Source organism: Platichthys flesus, chromosome 16 (genome assembly GCF_949316205.1).
Source record: "Platichthys flesus chromosome 16, fPlaFle2.1, whole genome shotgun sequence".
NCBI lineage: Eukaryota > Metazoa > Chordata > Actinopteri > Pleuronectiformes > Pleuronectidae > Platichthys > Platichthys flesus.
Window position 1 is genome coordinate 3,132,279 of NC_084960.1, and position 15,605 is coordinate 3,147,883.

Genomic DNA, 15,605 nt, shown 5'->3' on the forward strand with positions numbered 1-15,605 from the left:
CAGGTCCACTTCACACAACGACAGCTCTCAGTCACCTCAGAGAAGGAGTCATTTCATACAGTGAGCAGTGGCTTACTGCAGGATGACGTGCATGTTAAATAGGATTGGTGTGTGGATGGTAATGAGAGGGTGACAGATGGACACACTGGCTTGTTCCACCCTGGCCCAGTCCTGGAGCTGCCATGCCACCTTAATGTCAGGCTTAGGTTTCACATTTGCATTAAAGCAGATTGTCACATCCACAGAGGAACAGATACGAGGCAGTTTTGACTGGTTCAGACTGGAAATTACTCCACCTGAAAAACTCGTGGGTCACTTTTAACCAAACTCCACGACCCTGACCTCAAACAAAACAGAAATTATCACGAGGACAAATGTAGAAGCCAATACTTTCATCTTTATTAATCTTGTTCTCATTGTTTAAATAAATTTTTTCCTTTGTAAAATCTCAAAACGAAAACACTGAACAGGAGTGTTAAAGCCTGTCTTAATTTAAAACGAATACACAACAGAATATTAAAAACGTACGGTAACTCTTACTCTGCATCTGTAAACAACCCGTCCCACCCTTCCCTCCCACTCCACACAGGTGATAAGATTTGGCATGTCCGTTTTCTCAACTCTTATGCCTTCAGCTCTTTGTGTCATTAAAATGTTCTTTTTTTTTTATTATTGCAGGTCGGACAATAAAAAAGACAAGTCTGCTAAAAAAACAAACAACTTCAAATGAGAAAAAAAAGCATTAGTGCCAATATTTCTTAACACAGTCAGCAGTATACCGATAGCACTCAAAAAACATTTTTGTATAGACCTTCTGTATAGTAAGCAGCCTTGCCCACATAACGACAGGCATTAACATGCACACACACATTTTTCTCACATTCACACGCACACACACACACACACAAACTGCGGTGGTGTAATCCACTTACTTGGTCTCAGTCTCACTCATACACATGTCAATATCGTGTGAATGATACTGCGCGCAGCATCGACACGTGGAGAAATGCAACATAGCCGCAAACTGCCAGCAATTTAACATTTATCACTGCAACAGTAACAAACATGTTCAAGAGAGTATAACAGAGAAAGAGTGCGTGAGATACAACAGTAGGAGGTCAGCATTTTGAAAACAGAACAATGACATTTTTCAATATTTTCACTGTTCAAAAAATTAAAACCATACATACAAACAAACGGAGAAAAAAAAATATAATAAACTGAACATACACAGTAAGATACAGTTCTGCTGTCAGTCAGAGCTGTTTGCATGTGTTTGGACTCCGTCTCCGTCTTTAAGGGGACACGAATACAAACTGCACTTTAACCTCACATCATGTAGTAGTTTTAAGTTCTCTTATACGATGAAGGTAATGCTGTGTACAGTGCCCAACTGTCTGAAGGCTTGTCTGTATTTGGTGTGTGCATGTGTATGTAAATCTGTTGAAAAGTCCCCTATTTACTAAGCACATTGCAATCCAGTCAAGTCTTTCAGACCAACTGACTTTTCATTCTTTTTCAGGTTTCAAGTCTAAGCAGTTGAAATCTTCATCTGTGGAAAAAGGCTGTATACACATCTAACAGTCCCTGCATTTGTTTATATAATAGCTTAAGTCTGGCCACAAGAATGTGTGTAAGCATGTCTCACATTTCTGCTTTATGTGTGTGCAGGTCAATATGCATACTGAGTATATGTATGCACATGTGGTATATGTGTAGTACATTAATTAATATGCATACCATGTAAATGTGTTTGTGTGTGTGTGCTATAGTAAGTACATATGTAACCCAGTGTATGTTGTATCAGTGTGTCCAAACCTACACATACAAATGGAGGGGCCTCATCAGATGGAGTCAGCTCCTCCCCCCAGCAGGTCACCAGGCAACAATGCAGCAGGGCTGTCCATTTGGTGCCTTTCCTCCATTTGTGGTGCCCCCCACATGCTGCTGCTGGGGTATCCGGCAGTCATGCCACCCCAGAGGCCAGACCTCCCACCCTCACCTCCCCCGACACCTCCTCCCTCCCCTGACCCATTCGTGCTCCACTGGGAAAATATCCCTAGCCCGGGTCCTTGGGCTGAAGAGGTGTCTGAAGAACTGCCAGTACCATCGAGACTTTGCCAGCCAGACCCGGAGGACCTCACACTACCTAGACCCGCTGTTCCACCTTCCCCGCCTCCTCCATTTCCATTTCCACCTGAAGTTGTACCCGCTGGTGCCCGCTCACTCCCGGGGGAGCTACCACCACTGTTGGCCACAGAGGTGCCTGTACCAGACGAGCCCTGCATTCCACTGGCCGGGGGCCCTCCTGAGCCGGCCCCCTCTGTCCCTCCGGCCTGGGAATGTGCAAAATAGCGAGCAACTTCCTCCTCACTCACAAACTCCGCCAGGATTGTGGTGTTGCCCAAAACACACCTGAGAGGGAATCACAAGAATGGGCTCGTTAGATCAACAGGAGAATGATCGATTTGAAGCATGTGTGTATTAGTGAGTGCACAGGTTAACCTACATGTGTAGTGCACCCTGGGCCTTGGCTGCTTCCTGCCGGCTGCTGTAGCGAATCAGAGCGCTGCCCTGGGTCAGGCCAAGATGGAACGTCAGCAGGGGGCCATGCTGCATGCAGATAGTCCTCAGTGTGGAGCCATCGATCTACAGGGAACCAAGAATGAAGGTTACGTGTAAAAGATTTAGAGTATGCATGTTAAGTGATGTAATGTAACGATGCTCTAGTTATTGTCTACAATCTTGAGTCATCAATTACAGTGGCAGTGAAATGTCAGAGCATTGAGGGGATTACACAACCACAGTTATGTGTATGAAGAATCCAGACTTAATAATGTGGTGAGACTTTGGCTTTATTGTGTCAGAGTCGGCCACAGTTACTCTGAGATAGACTAGAGCACTGACTGAGGCCAAATAGGTTTATATACAAAAATCTATACGACACAAAATTATTGTGTGCTTTGACTTATAATTAAACATTTTCATTTCTAGGCTTCTTGCAGAGCAGTGTGATGCCAGTGTCATTTGTGCAGACTCTAATTGATTAAATGGCTCATCCAACTTCACAATCCAATTACAGATGGGTCACGCATCATTCTGTCTAATTTACATAAGACAGACTGAAGGAGAATACAGATGAATGAGCACAGACGTTTAATGCTTCTGATTCCAAACCCTGACCAGTCTGTCTGGGCAGGTGTTCTACTTCACAGCCATGATAAACTCTGATAAACTGAGTTCAACATTGTTGCACATCACACTCACCCTTTCTACATAATTTCAGTGTACATGTTTACTGGTGGTGACACTGTAATTGTCTAAATTTAAAGAAAGCCCATTTAAACTTTCGGTTTAGATTCTTCTCAGGTTTTTCTCTCATGTTGACATCCTTACCTGCGGGGTCAGGTTACTCAGCAGCAACCAGCAGCTGCCTCTGGAGGCCGTGCCATCGCTCCAAGCTGAGCCTTTAATGAAAACAGACAAGGAGGGAGACAAACCGAGAAGACAAGGATCAAACAATTAGAGGGAATGTCTTAGTTGACAAACAGAGATCACACTGAAGACTGAGAGCGCATCCACATGAAGAGAAAGTATCTACTAGGATTCATGATACTTTACTTAAAGCTGAGCCAACATGTCACTGTGAAGAAGATCTTTCTCTACGCACTATATAAATGAGAAGTAAGCTGACAAATTGTTGTGAAATAACGAGATCCTTCGTCTGTACCTGGCCCATATCTCGACTCTTGATTCATCCCACCTCCTCCCCAGCTCCGGGCCAACCGTGGGCCCCCACTGCCCCATGGGGAGGGCGAGGCCTGCTTCTGATTAGTTAAGCCAGGAGGGGGGCGTGGCAGATGAGAGCTGTTGCGATTGGTTTTCCAAAACTTGTTTTGTCCGATGGGCTCTGGGGGCCAGCTGGGCTTGTACTCCGAGTACTTTCCTGAAGAGGAAATGGAGAGGGGGCGAGAAGGAGGGGGAATATGAGGTTTGACAAAGAGACCACAGAAATGGGAGTTGAGACGACATAGTTCACCCAACTGCTTAGGCGTCTCTCCAAGAAAGACATAACTTGTGCACCAGTAAAAAAAACAGACATTATAAGATGAAAGAGAGTCTAAACGTCAAGTTGCGAAAACGAAAAAAAGAAAATAAACATTTACCTGTGCTGTGTGCATTGCTGAGCAGGCTGTCTGAGGCACTGTAGGGCCAGGCACCAGGTGAAGGCAGCGAGGTGTTGAGGGAAGGGTTTGGCCCTAAAAAACATTACAGGGTTATAAACACATTCTGTGAAAAACAAGACAGGGCAACCAAAGTCCAGCAGACAGATTGTGAGGAACACGACTTTGAGCCATGACTTACAATAAAGCCATAGGAATCAAACGTAGGTTGCATTATTAACAATGCATATAGTTTAAAATATAGTAGAAGTTAAAATAACTTTAACACAAAGTGCACAAATACCTATGTTGTCTCGTAGTAACTGGTGGTCAGAGTCGTTGAGGCTTGGGGGTCCTGGGGAGCCAAGAACACTACCAGGAGTCATGTAGGGGTCAGACTCTGGGTCTCCACCACTCTGGATTCCCTTCCAGGGCACCCCAGGCTGGAACTCTGTGATCAGACAACAGGAAATTCATTGAAATGATGTGCTATCATGGTTAAGGCCATGTCTATTGCTCAAAATGTATTTAGGAACAATTTGAAAAAAATAAGGAGCAATGTTTGGCAATTAGTTTGTTCTTATTTTCTTTAGATTAGGTAAAGCGCTCTTGTCCAACACATTCTTCACATGCTGCATATTAATTGAGTTGGACTTAACATTTTCTCTTAATTTTTTCTCTGGCAAACTCACCTGGAGGCCAGCTGGATATGGCAGGTTTGTTCCCCATTTTACTGCCGGGAGTTCGATGCCAGTTGTCTGCAGGGCCCTGTGGGGGAATCCCTAAACCATCACCGCCCAGCATTTCATACTGGGAGTAAGGGGATCCTCCTCTCACCTTAAGAGAACTGGGTAACGGGCCTTCAGAACAGCACACAAGGGAGAAATCATGTCAAATAGATTCAACTGACAGTGCTTCATACAGATACATTATGAATGAGGGTGATTATCAGTTCAGTCTATAGCAGACGGACAGAAGCCCAAGAGGTGAGCTTTCCTGGGAAGTGTGACATTTGTCAGCCCACCGTTCTTATGAAGGCTTGGGTTGGGGGGAGAGGGCGCTGGGGAGTGTCCCTCCATCATCCACTTGAATCTGGACTGCTGTCCTCCGGTTTCCTTCATCCCTCCCATCATGGGACCAAGCTCCATCCCTGACATGTTACCACCAGGGGCAAGCCCTGAAAAGAGATCAGTGAATACGGATCTACAAGTGGCTGTTATTGGCTCACATATAAGATCATACAGACCCGCAACCAGATAATGCTTTTAGCAGCAAATTTATTTACAGTTACTTTTACAACAGACTTTTAGTTAACCGCTAAGATTTTGCCCGTTGGACTCACCAGAGTACATCCCTTGTGATTTGGCATGATGGTCTGATAAGGGCCCCCCCATTCCAGGATGTTGAAGGGAGTCAACCATGGGCTGTTTGGAGAGGCCTGCTCCCAGGTGAGAAGGGGACAGTTTGGAGCCCGGTCCTCCTGTTCCAGCTCCTCCAACCCCACCCTGCTGATGCTGCCTCTGCTGCTGAAGAATAGCCATAATCCTCGCCAGCTGAGGAAGATACAAGAAGATGTTTCTAACACACGGAAAGCACTGACGTCATGTGAAAGAAAATTGTCTTAATATTAAGTGTTACATTTTCAGAAAAACATAAACTTTGACCAAGTCCTTGCTGAGAGAAGTGTAGACATGTTGTAGTTTCAGTAGAGAAATACAGAATGGTTGAAATCCTGGTGACCCTGAATGTGGTATAACAAAGATTGTAGAATATAAACATGTTCACCTGCTGTGGGTCTGCCTGCTGCCTGAGAGGCTGAGGCTGAGGGAACTTCCTCTGGTTCTGCAGGAGCTGCTGTTGTTGCTGCTGCTGCTGCTGCTGTAGAAGGAGCTGACAAGCCTGTGGAGCGGTCGAAGAAGAAATGGACATGAAGACATGAAGGCTAACAGCATATGTAAGACTGTGCTCACACAGACACTGCAAGTAAGTAAACAGTTGGATTACAGTTAACCATCTGTTACCAAGATATTATGCACAAAGCACAGTATATTAAAATGTCTAGTCCATGAGTCAATCCATCAATTAACAATCTAAGATTGAGGCACATACCAGATGGAACTGCTGCACATGGGGGTAAATGTTGCTGAGCATTGCTAGCTGCTGTGGGGAAAGTTGAGGAGGGATCACCCCTCCACCAACACCACCGACACTTCCGACGCTGCCGACACCTCCCACTCCACCAACCACTCCACCCACACTGCTACCAGGAGAAGGCATCTGCTTCAGCATAGGACCCGGCACCTGCACACCACAGGGATTTACTTAGATAGAGCTCCACTTAATGGAGTAGGAGGGGCACTCCATTATTCCAAATAAATGATTGACTTAAAATATTAAAATTAAATTATTATTCAAACCATGACGTCTTTTTCTGTAGATTGATATTATTTGAATTATCTTGTTTTTACAGGCTTATATTCTTGTAGTTAATCTTGTTGTGGTATGTTACTCGTTGATGTGAAGGATTATTTTGTCGCTTTTTTCCCTTTTTGCATCCACCAAGGTTGTTATGTTTGTTTGTTTGTAAGAAAGATTTGGCAAAAACAACTTGATGGATTTCCACGAAACTTGGTTAAATGATGCGGTATTTGTCAGCGAAGAACCAGATACATCCATGTAATCCTGCTGTAAAAATATCAGGCTCGAGTTTGTGCAATTTGTTGCAGATCCTGAAAAAAAGACGACACCACATTTTGTGATATGTAACCCACATGTAAAATGCTCTTGTTCCAGGCCTTTTTGTGATGTGAGGATAATGTCTATAATATTGGTGAATATCCAATAAGAACTTACCTACACAGAACACAGCGACATGTTTGTTCTTATATTTAACCTCAATTTGTATGCGCCCTGGAAAGTGTGGTAAGTGCCGGACCAAAAGGCAATCAGGCAATAAATAATTCATTTCAACAGCTAGCAAGCCCAACCAACAACATTCACGTCTACAAACCAGACCAACATGTCACTACAGGTTTCAATGCATATCGCTTTGCCTCCAACTATTTAAGACATGTAGGACCAGCCTTTTCATGAGAAATATTCAATTAATATGAAATATCATATAACCAAATACTGTTTGTGTCCATATAGGCTCTCAGGAGACCTTCCAGCTCTCATCTTAACTTATAACGCCTGCGACTGAAGACAACAGACCTGTGCAGAGAGGAACTGATGAGGCACTTGAGCACGTAGCCCCTGGGGGTTCATCGGATGCATGCCCGGTTGGTGCATCCCTCGAGGTGGAGCCATTCCTCCGCCACTGCCAGCAAACCCTCCATGGCCACCCATCTGAAGTGCAATGAAATCCATAAAAAAAAACTGAATTGTACTACTGCTGAATATTACGACTGGAAGTTAGTGCATTAATTATAAACAGACTTCTACCTTTTCTCCATACGGCCCCATGTCACCGGGACCCATGTCTTTGGAACTAGGCATGCGGTAACCTCCTCCGCCTCTTCCTCCCCTACGCATCTCTCCGTTATAGTCGCTCATTCCTCTCTTGTCTCCTTCCATCTTTTTGTCATCACTTGGATCATCACCCTATGAAACAACAATATCATTTAGTGGCATTACATAATGATGCTATCGATATCATTCATTACAAACATCAAATGCACGACTCACCAGAAGACCCATGTTTGAAAACTGACGTGAAACTGGGTTCATCCAGCTGTCCCCACCTCCACTCTTTGGGATAGAAATACAAATATTATTCTCAGTCATTAAAATTAAAATAAAAGTACATGTAATTGTAAGTACTGAGGAAACTGTTTTGTCTATTTTGTAACATGAACCAAGAGAGACTATATATAAACTGAATTGTGTCCAGAATCTAGTTTCCTACCTTCATGTTGCCTCTCTTGCCTCCATGACTCTGACCCCAGCCTCCAGAGTTGTAGGAGGAGCTGTTGCCCTGGTTGGTCGTGTTGTTCCAGACCCCTCCACCACCATCGTCTTCCTCATCCCAGCTGGCGTGACGGGAGGCTGCAACGGAGGGCTCTCCCTTCCCACCCCAGCTTTCCATCGACTTGGGGCCTGCTTTGAGAACAAAGCAGATGGTTATGATGTTAGATCCTTTGCTTTTAAAAATGCTGAATGCCATTAAAACTGAGAGCTGAATGGAAGTTCTTCTCTGTAATTCTTCTGCTCTTACCAGGTTTACCAGGGTTGGGTGGAGGGTTCCCCCAGCCAGAAGGTTTGCTGGGTTCCTCTTGATCCCCCCAGCCTGTTGTTGCATCCGGCGCCTGGCCCCAGTTAGTATTACCATTATCCCCAGATGGTGCACCTCCTCCCCACATACCCGGACCTGGAGAATGATGAAATTGAACGATACACTTTAGAAAAGTGCAGCAGAAAAATATCAAAATAAATGTGTGCTGATAACGAGTTAAGTGTTGATGAAGAAAATGTGTTGGGCTCTGCTACAGCTGTTTTTTGAATGTATGAAATCAAGAACAGCAGAATAAAACTTGTAATACTTAAAGAATCTAAAGGCGGCTGTTCAATCTTCTTTGGGTGTGACTTGCCAAATGCATACTTATTATTCTGCTTACCCGCTGCGGCACTGCGTGAGTTAGCGTCCCTGCTGTGCTGCATCCCTTGCTGCATCGCTTGCTGCCTTCTGGGGGGTTGCTGCTGCTGCTGCATGCCTGGAGGGGGGGCCTGCTGAGCGTGGCTTTGACTGGGGGGAGCACTGTTCTTGTCCCACAAGTTCACATTCTTGCTTTTGTAGCGGACAGGGTCTCCCCAGGCAGAAGTGCCATCATCGATTTCCATCTTACGACTGATGGACTGAGGGGAGGGTTCTTCCCAGCCACTGGTCTCCATGGCATCCCCCCCACCTCCAGAGACTTGGGGGATTGGGCCAGCGGTCCAGCCCACACTTTGGTTCTGATTCTTGGATGGTGGACCTCCACCTCCATCTCTCCCTCCAACATTGGACCGGCTGTTCCACCCACCTTGCATGGGACCTCCTGGTGGCGGCTGGCCCTGTGATTGGTGCTGCTGTTGATTTGGGGCTTTCATTGGTGCCACTTGGCTGTTTGGTATCTGTGCTGCTGCTGTGTGGGGCTTGGCACTCCCCCAATCTTGGTGGGATTTGCTTGCACCCCCATCCCCCCCTTCCCATCCTCCTCGCTGAGACCCCCCCTCATCCATATTACCCCAGGAAGATCCCTCATCAGAGTTGCTTCCACCTCGGCCTCGCCCATCTCCCCGCCCATCTCCTCTCCCATCTCCCCGCCCATCTCCCCGCCCATCTCCCCACCCACCTCCAGGCTTCGAGTCCCTCTGTCCCCAGTCTCCTCCCCCTCCAGCCTGTCCTCCCCAACCACCTGTCTCCCCTCTTCCAGTCCCCTTCCATCCCCCTGTCCCTTTTTCCTCTGGACCATCGGTCCACTCGCTACCCTGATTTCCAGTGTCTCTCCTGTTCCCTCCTCCTCTGTGATCCCTCCATTGTGGTTGTTCGTCAGTCCCCCATCCTTTGCCCTGGGTTTCGGGTGGAAGATCACCCCAGCCTCCAGCTGCCTTCCCTGGGTTGCCCTTGATATCTTCTTCTGGCAGTCCTGGCTTCCTTATAATGCTACCATGCACATGAGTACCACAGGTTGACTGTGTGGCATCACCATCGCAGCCATCCTTCACTGGAGCAGGCCCAGAGTTTAGGATGGCCGTGTGACTGCCAGAGGATGGATCATTAGTTACTGAACTGGTATTAGAGGGGTACCCGGGACCACGACTAGTTGCTGATGAGAATGCAGAGGAAGATGAAGTACTTCTTTGCTTCCGGTTTCCTCCTCCTCCTGCTGCTGCTGCTGGGGTGTCCATGTCCCAGGCCACATTCTGTCGAATCTGGGTCTGCCCCCAGCCCATGTTAGACAGTACTCTGGGGTCCAGGTCAGATCGATTGAGCATGCCAAGTAAGGCCACTTCAGCATTGGAGGTCTGGGGGGAGCGGTTGTCTACAGGTGAGGCTTGGTCCTGCTTGTGACTGCCACCAGCCCCTTCTCCACCACTTCCAGCTGTGGACCCTCCTCCGCTAGAGGATGAAGGTGCTCCACCTCCAGTGCCTTCCGGCTGCCCCCCTCCCCCTCCTCCTCCACCCCACTCACAAACTGCTTTGTCGCCACTCTCCACCCCTGTCTGATTGTCCCAAGCTTTTGTCATAGTTTCAAACTTTGGTGCGGCAGAGTCCTGCAGAACACTGCCCCCAATACTGCCTCCACTACTGCTGCTGTTGCTGCTGCTCACATCTCCCGCTCTTCCACTTCCTATTGCTAAGTTAGTCAAAGTTACACTGCCCCTTGTTCCAGCCCACTCTGCGTCTGAACTGCCTCCTTCCCATGCTCCCTGAGATACCACTGGGGTATTTGAACCACCGTCATTTCCCTTACCCCAGCCTGCCTTCTCTCCCTGGCTACTAAAGCCCCACGCATTCCCTTCCTGCCCCTGAGCTGCAGTGCCTCCTCCACCCCACCCATCGGCCGGTGACACGCCTGAACTGAGGTCAGAGGACACTGGTGGCATGGATCTCCACGAAGAAGAGGCAGGTAAGGAGGAAGATGAGGAGCCAGAAAGATTTCCACTCCCTTCTTCCTCAATACTAGAGACCCCACAACCTTTCTCATCACCACCTTCTTGATTTGGTCCTGCTCCTCCTCTTGCTCCCCCACTTGAACCCAGCTCCGGGTTTCCTAAGTGCTGCGGTTCTCCACTTCTGGCCGGAACAGTTATCTCAGTATGCTGCTGATGAAGACCAGTTTGATTCACAGATGAAAGAGAATGAGTGGTGATGGGGGTGGTGCTGGCAGAGAACGAGGAAGCTGAAGTAATGGACGAGTGCAGTGGAAGGCCTTCGCTAGCCGAAGTTGATGTCCCACCTTGCACCAGGGCAGGCCAGGCAGAGGGGTTCATGTTGGGGTTAAAATTGGCACCAGGGACACTGCTGCTGCCACCCACAGGGCTCTCCTGGGGCCCAGGTAGAAGATGGGAGACTTTGGAATTGTAAAATGCTGCTGATCCTAACCCTGCCTCCACCTGAGAGGAGGTGGAAGAGCCCCACACATCACTTGACTGAACACATTCATTAAGCGAGGAAGAGGAGGAAAGAGGAGGAGAAGAACGAGGTGGGGAAGGATTGTCCATGTTCCCTGCTCCTCCTCCTGCCGTTCCTCCCTTCTGCTGGATGCTTCTCTCACTCCATGAGGCACTACTGTTGTTGTTACCGGGGCAGTCTTGCTCCTGCACCCCTCCTCCAGCCACGTCAGAACTCAATTTGGCCCCGCCTAGGATGCTTGGCCAATCCTCCAGGTCAGTCCCATCCACAATCACCGTCCCGCAGCCCTGAGAAGAGGACTGGCTGCCAGAGCCCGACCCCCATGTGGAATTTGCATAAGTTGAAGTAGTAGTAGTAGAAGAAGACGACAGAGCAGCAACACATAATGAAGATGAGTTGGGGGGTGAAGGGGAGGATGAACCCAGGTTGGAATCTATAATGACAAAATTAGAGAGCATTGATATTGATTTGCAATTGAAAATAATTCATCAATTCAATACGAACAACATGTGTAACTGGTGATACCAACAGTGTGACATATTGGTCCCTACAATACATGCATCTCATTGACGTGAGAAGTTCACAGCTGAAATATTGGTGACATTTATATTTTAACATCAACCGATGGGTTGTGCTGAGGAACTGCCCACTGAACGTCTTAACTTCGGATCATAAGCTGAGATTCTTCAAACAGAGCATTTTCTTTCTTTCCGGTCAGTCGATTTGCAGCTACCTCTGCATCTGAGCATCTTAATTCAATTTAGTCTGACTTTTGTCATTGTTTGATAGTCTTAGTCAGCTGAAGCCCTAATGTGTTGCTGTAAAATCTGTTCCTTGTTCCTCCAAAGCATTGTGATTAATTGAAACGGTATTAAGTTCCTCAACTTTTGCTGCTTGATGGCAGGAGACTACTTCTATACATTGCATGTGACACTCGGGGGATCACGTAATTAACATGAAAATCATTTGTGTTCTTTGACAAACCTGTGCCTCCAGCTGTGCTTGCATTGGGGTTATCTGCTCCCTGTGAGGACACAAGAGGGGTGGCTGCCCAGCCACTGCCGCCTCCTGTGCCTCCCTCCCCTCCTCCTCCTCCTCCCCCCAGCAGCATGGAGGACAGCGGTGGCTGGCCTCTCTTCAGTAACACTTTGTGGTCCTGCTGGCTGCGAAATCTTGGTGGAACCTCTCTGGACATATATCGCTGCTGCTGGGAGGTCTGGCTTCCAGAGGGAGAGGAGGAGGGCTGTCCGTTGGCCACAGCAGTCCGCTGCTTTGCATTGTTCCCACCACCAGTAGGAACTTGTGCAGAAACCCCAGCGGCACCAGGACTGGGGGATGAGGGGGCAGCGGGGCCAGGGCTGGGGGACACAGGGCCTGGGGTGGCGAGCGGCTGGGAGCAGGAGGGTTTGGCTGATTCTGGCACTAGAATATACAAATAATTACAGGTATTAATCACCAGTAGACTTCAGTGTGGTAAAAACAGAAAGACAGTATGTGCTAAGTAGGTTCAGCTAGTTGGTAATTAACAGTTTAAGAAAAGTTTGAGGAAAAAAGCATACAACAATTTTATAAGAACTGGGTGCTGTAGATAATCGCATCTTTAAAAACAAGATCTAGTATTTAGGGTAATCATCACATGTAATGATAAAGTAAGTGGGTGAGAAAAAAAAAGATGAGCAGGATAATGACAAGTCAAATAAACAAACGTACCTTTGATTTTTTGTTCTGGCCCCTACAACAGAAAGAAAAATTGAGTCAGGTATTTGGGAGAACTGGTAAGGTGGTTAAGCAACAAGACAATATCATTAATCCATTGAGACCTACAAGTTTAATCTTAACAGACTTTATTCTTGCTACTGAAACTAAGGAAAACATGAGCAAAAAAGAAAATCTACGTTTGATATTCTTTCCTAAATTCGCAGAATTTGTACAAGAAGCTAAATCTCTAAAACATGGCAAATTATTTTTAACATGGATCCGATCCAATTCAACTTAGAATAAAATCCTGGCTAAAGGATATTTAACTAGGAATGTCTCAATTTACAAAAACATAAAGCACAATCAGCTGTAAATATTTGGTAGTTTGCCTTCTGAGAGGTTTCCCTTTTCTTCTTATCTTCTTTCTTCTTTTTCTTGTCTTCCATGAACTACTGTTCCCTTTCTTGATTCTCCTGTCTGTGGAAGAGAAAAGTACACGTTCAGTTATTTGCAACACCTCAAGTCGTACGGAAAGCAACGCAATGCACGCATAAACACACACAGATAACATGCACTTCATCAGACCAGTGCCAAGTTTTACTCCCACACAGTCCGAGTTGTAAGGGCTGTAACGTTAACCAGGGGCAGACAGCTTGACAACCGCCTGTGGTAGCCTAGCTCCTCGCTGCATAATTCATTAACCAGAAAGCGATTGCAAGTCCAACCAGGAGACAAACAGCGGCCACACAAACTGAGAGACTATGACCCCTCTACTACTCTGGAAACTCTAGATTCTCCCGTATTTCAGTAGACGGGTCTGTTAAGGTAGCATGCCTCATAGCATGATCTAGAAGGCACAAGCTTTAATGTGATAACTTGACCCCCCCCCCCCCACTCCATTAACACTATCAACACCAAAAGTAAATATGTGGATTGGGCAAATGCACAAGTCCCACGGGGCGGTTTCTGTGGAAAACAAAACCTGCCACACAGGAAGCTGAGGGCAGAAACACGGACAGAGCTGTTTGTAGGAAAAGTCTGTAAACACCACAGGGCCCAGAGCTAAGCTGGGGATAATCAGCATCGTGTCACACAACGCTAATGTGAGCTAAGTGGACAACTCGCCGTGTTGCATGTAAACACACCAGCTGACGTTACAGCTCACGGCCAGTTGACGTGTGGCCACAGGTCCAGATGTTTGCATCCGCACGAGGAGCCACCGACCCGCATACCATGTTAATAACAGGCCACAGAGGACCAGCTGTGTAGCTGCTAGGTGCCCCGGTGCTAAAGGCTAACGTATGCTAGTCGCCTGTGGAGCAGCGGGTGACCCGAGGAGCCGGGGGGCTAGCAGGGGGCAGCGCGACCCGCGGACCCCGCACGACGACGCCGACCCGTGCGCAGTTCAGAGCAGACAACACGCTCGTCACCTCGGATAAAGACATGCCCCTTATCCCTCGAGCACCATTTTCCATTCACACCGTTTCATGTGGCATTTTTTCGTAAATGCACATTTATAAATAAAACACGCTACACGAGCGGTGCTAATGGTGGACGCGCTCCGAGCCGGGGACCAACTTAAATAACGCTTCATCCACATAACAATCGGAAGAAACACAAGCGCTGCCGACTGCACAACGACAACACACATTAGCATTAGCATTAGCTCACACGGTGTGTTGGGAAAAGGTGCCCGGGGCGCGTTTCCACGCCGCCGCTCGACAACACTCACCTCGGGAATCACGTAGGACATAAAAGTGCGTCTGTGCAAAAAAAAAAAATCTCTTGCAGAGCTAGCGCTAGCGGGCTAGCTGCGGAGCTAGCCGAGCGAGCGAGTTCTTCGAGGCTTTCAAGGCTGAAGTCGAGTAAGAAGTGACATCACCGAGCGGCGACGTGTGAGTCGTAGAAAAAGAATCCGAGGAAAGGCGAGTGTTCTGTTAGTCCTGGATCCGCAAACAACGCGTGAGCCCGGGGTGACTGTCAGACGCTGTGTGGTCGGTTCGTTTACTAGCGGCCATTTTGCTTCTGAGCTGTGAAGCGGATGAAATCACCAGGCTGCGATCACAGAGAGGGGGGGGGGGAGCGGGGGAACAGGGAGCCACCAGGGGGCGCCCGAGCACCATGGGCGTGACGTCATGCACACGCGAACCAAGAAAGTAGTAAACAACAGCTGATTAGAACAAGAAGGAAAAGAGACCTCCAGTGTTTGCACGTGACGAAACACCAACACGCTGGACTGGTTCTTCACGTCGTGACCAGTGAACCTGTTAATATTGACCAGTGTCAAGTTTACATTCACTGTTAAAATCATGTCTTTAGGTCAAACTTGTCCACTTGTCTTTTTGTATAGGTGCACTTCCTGTTGTGCGTTGACAATAAAGTTCACTTTGACTTTGGCTGCTGTGAATATGGAGGATATGTTTTATTTCCCTGTAGAAGTGAAACATGAGCTCAGGCTGCTTTTTCCACTCCCCCTGTAGAAGGCCGGTGAATGTTGTTGTTTGATTTTGTGTTTGTCAAATTACAATTTGTGAAGATCAGCAGACTGGCAACTTGTGTAACTGAACGCATCAACAAAATAACATTGATTAGAATAAATAGTATGTAACATAAAGGAGAAGTGTGTG

At 47.2% G+C, this 15,605-nt stretch overlaps 1 protein-coding gene across 3 annotated transcripts; it reads right to left on the reverse strand.

The window, feature by feature from the left end:
* Positions 1-377: 377 nt before the first annotated feature.
* Positions 378-14,996, reverse strand: LOC133970674 (trinucleotide repeat-containing gene 6B protein-like). 3 transcript variants are annotated; one of them, XM_062407666.1, is made up of 21 exons: positions 14,711-14,996; positions 13,368-13,455; positions 12,991-13,012; positions 12,265-12,702; positions 8,780-11,713; positions 8,380-8,532; positions 8,071-8,261; positions 7,851-7,913; positions 7,608-7,766; positions 7,377-7,511; positions 6,273-6,464; positions 5,949-6,062; positions 5,506-5,716; positions 5,188-5,340; positions 4,856-5,023; positions 4,468-4,614; positions 4,167-4,259; positions 3,731-3,946; positions 3,397-3,467; positions 2,510-2,649; positions 378-2,415 (listed from the first exon to the last, which is right to left on the reverse strand). In XM_062407666.1, exons 2-21 carry the CDS (start codon positions 13,422-13,424, stop codon positions 1,845-1,847), a joined length of 6,228 nt encoding a protein of 2,075 aa, XP_062263650.1. In that variant the 5' UTR covers positions 13,425-13,455; positions 14,711-14,996; the 3' UTR covers positions 378-1,844. The 3 variants fall into 3 exon arrangements, with proteins under 3 accessions (XP_062263650.1, XP_062263649.1, XP_062263651.1); XM_062407665.1 differs by having other exon boundaries at positions 8,071-8,264; XM_062407667.1 differs by lacking the exon at positions 6,273-6,464 and having other exon boundaries at positions 8,071-8,264.
* Between the last annotated feature and the right edge of the window lie 609 nt (positions 14,997-15,605).

Excerpts from the sequence above, each read along its gene's own strand:
- LOC133970674 (XM_062407665.1), bottom strand. The coding sequence starts at position 13,424 with ATGGAAGACAAGAAAAAGAAGAAAGAAGATAAGAAGAAAAGGGAAACC. Across the intron at positions 11,714-12,264 it reads AAGCACAGCTGGAGGCACAG|ATTCCAACCTGGGTTCATCC; the intron begins GTTTGTCAAAGA and ends TTGTCATTATAG. Across the intron at positions 7,914-8,070 it reads GCAAGAGAGGCAACATGAAG|AGTGGAGGTGGGGACAGCTG; the intron begins GTAGGAAACTAG and ends TCTATCCCAAAG.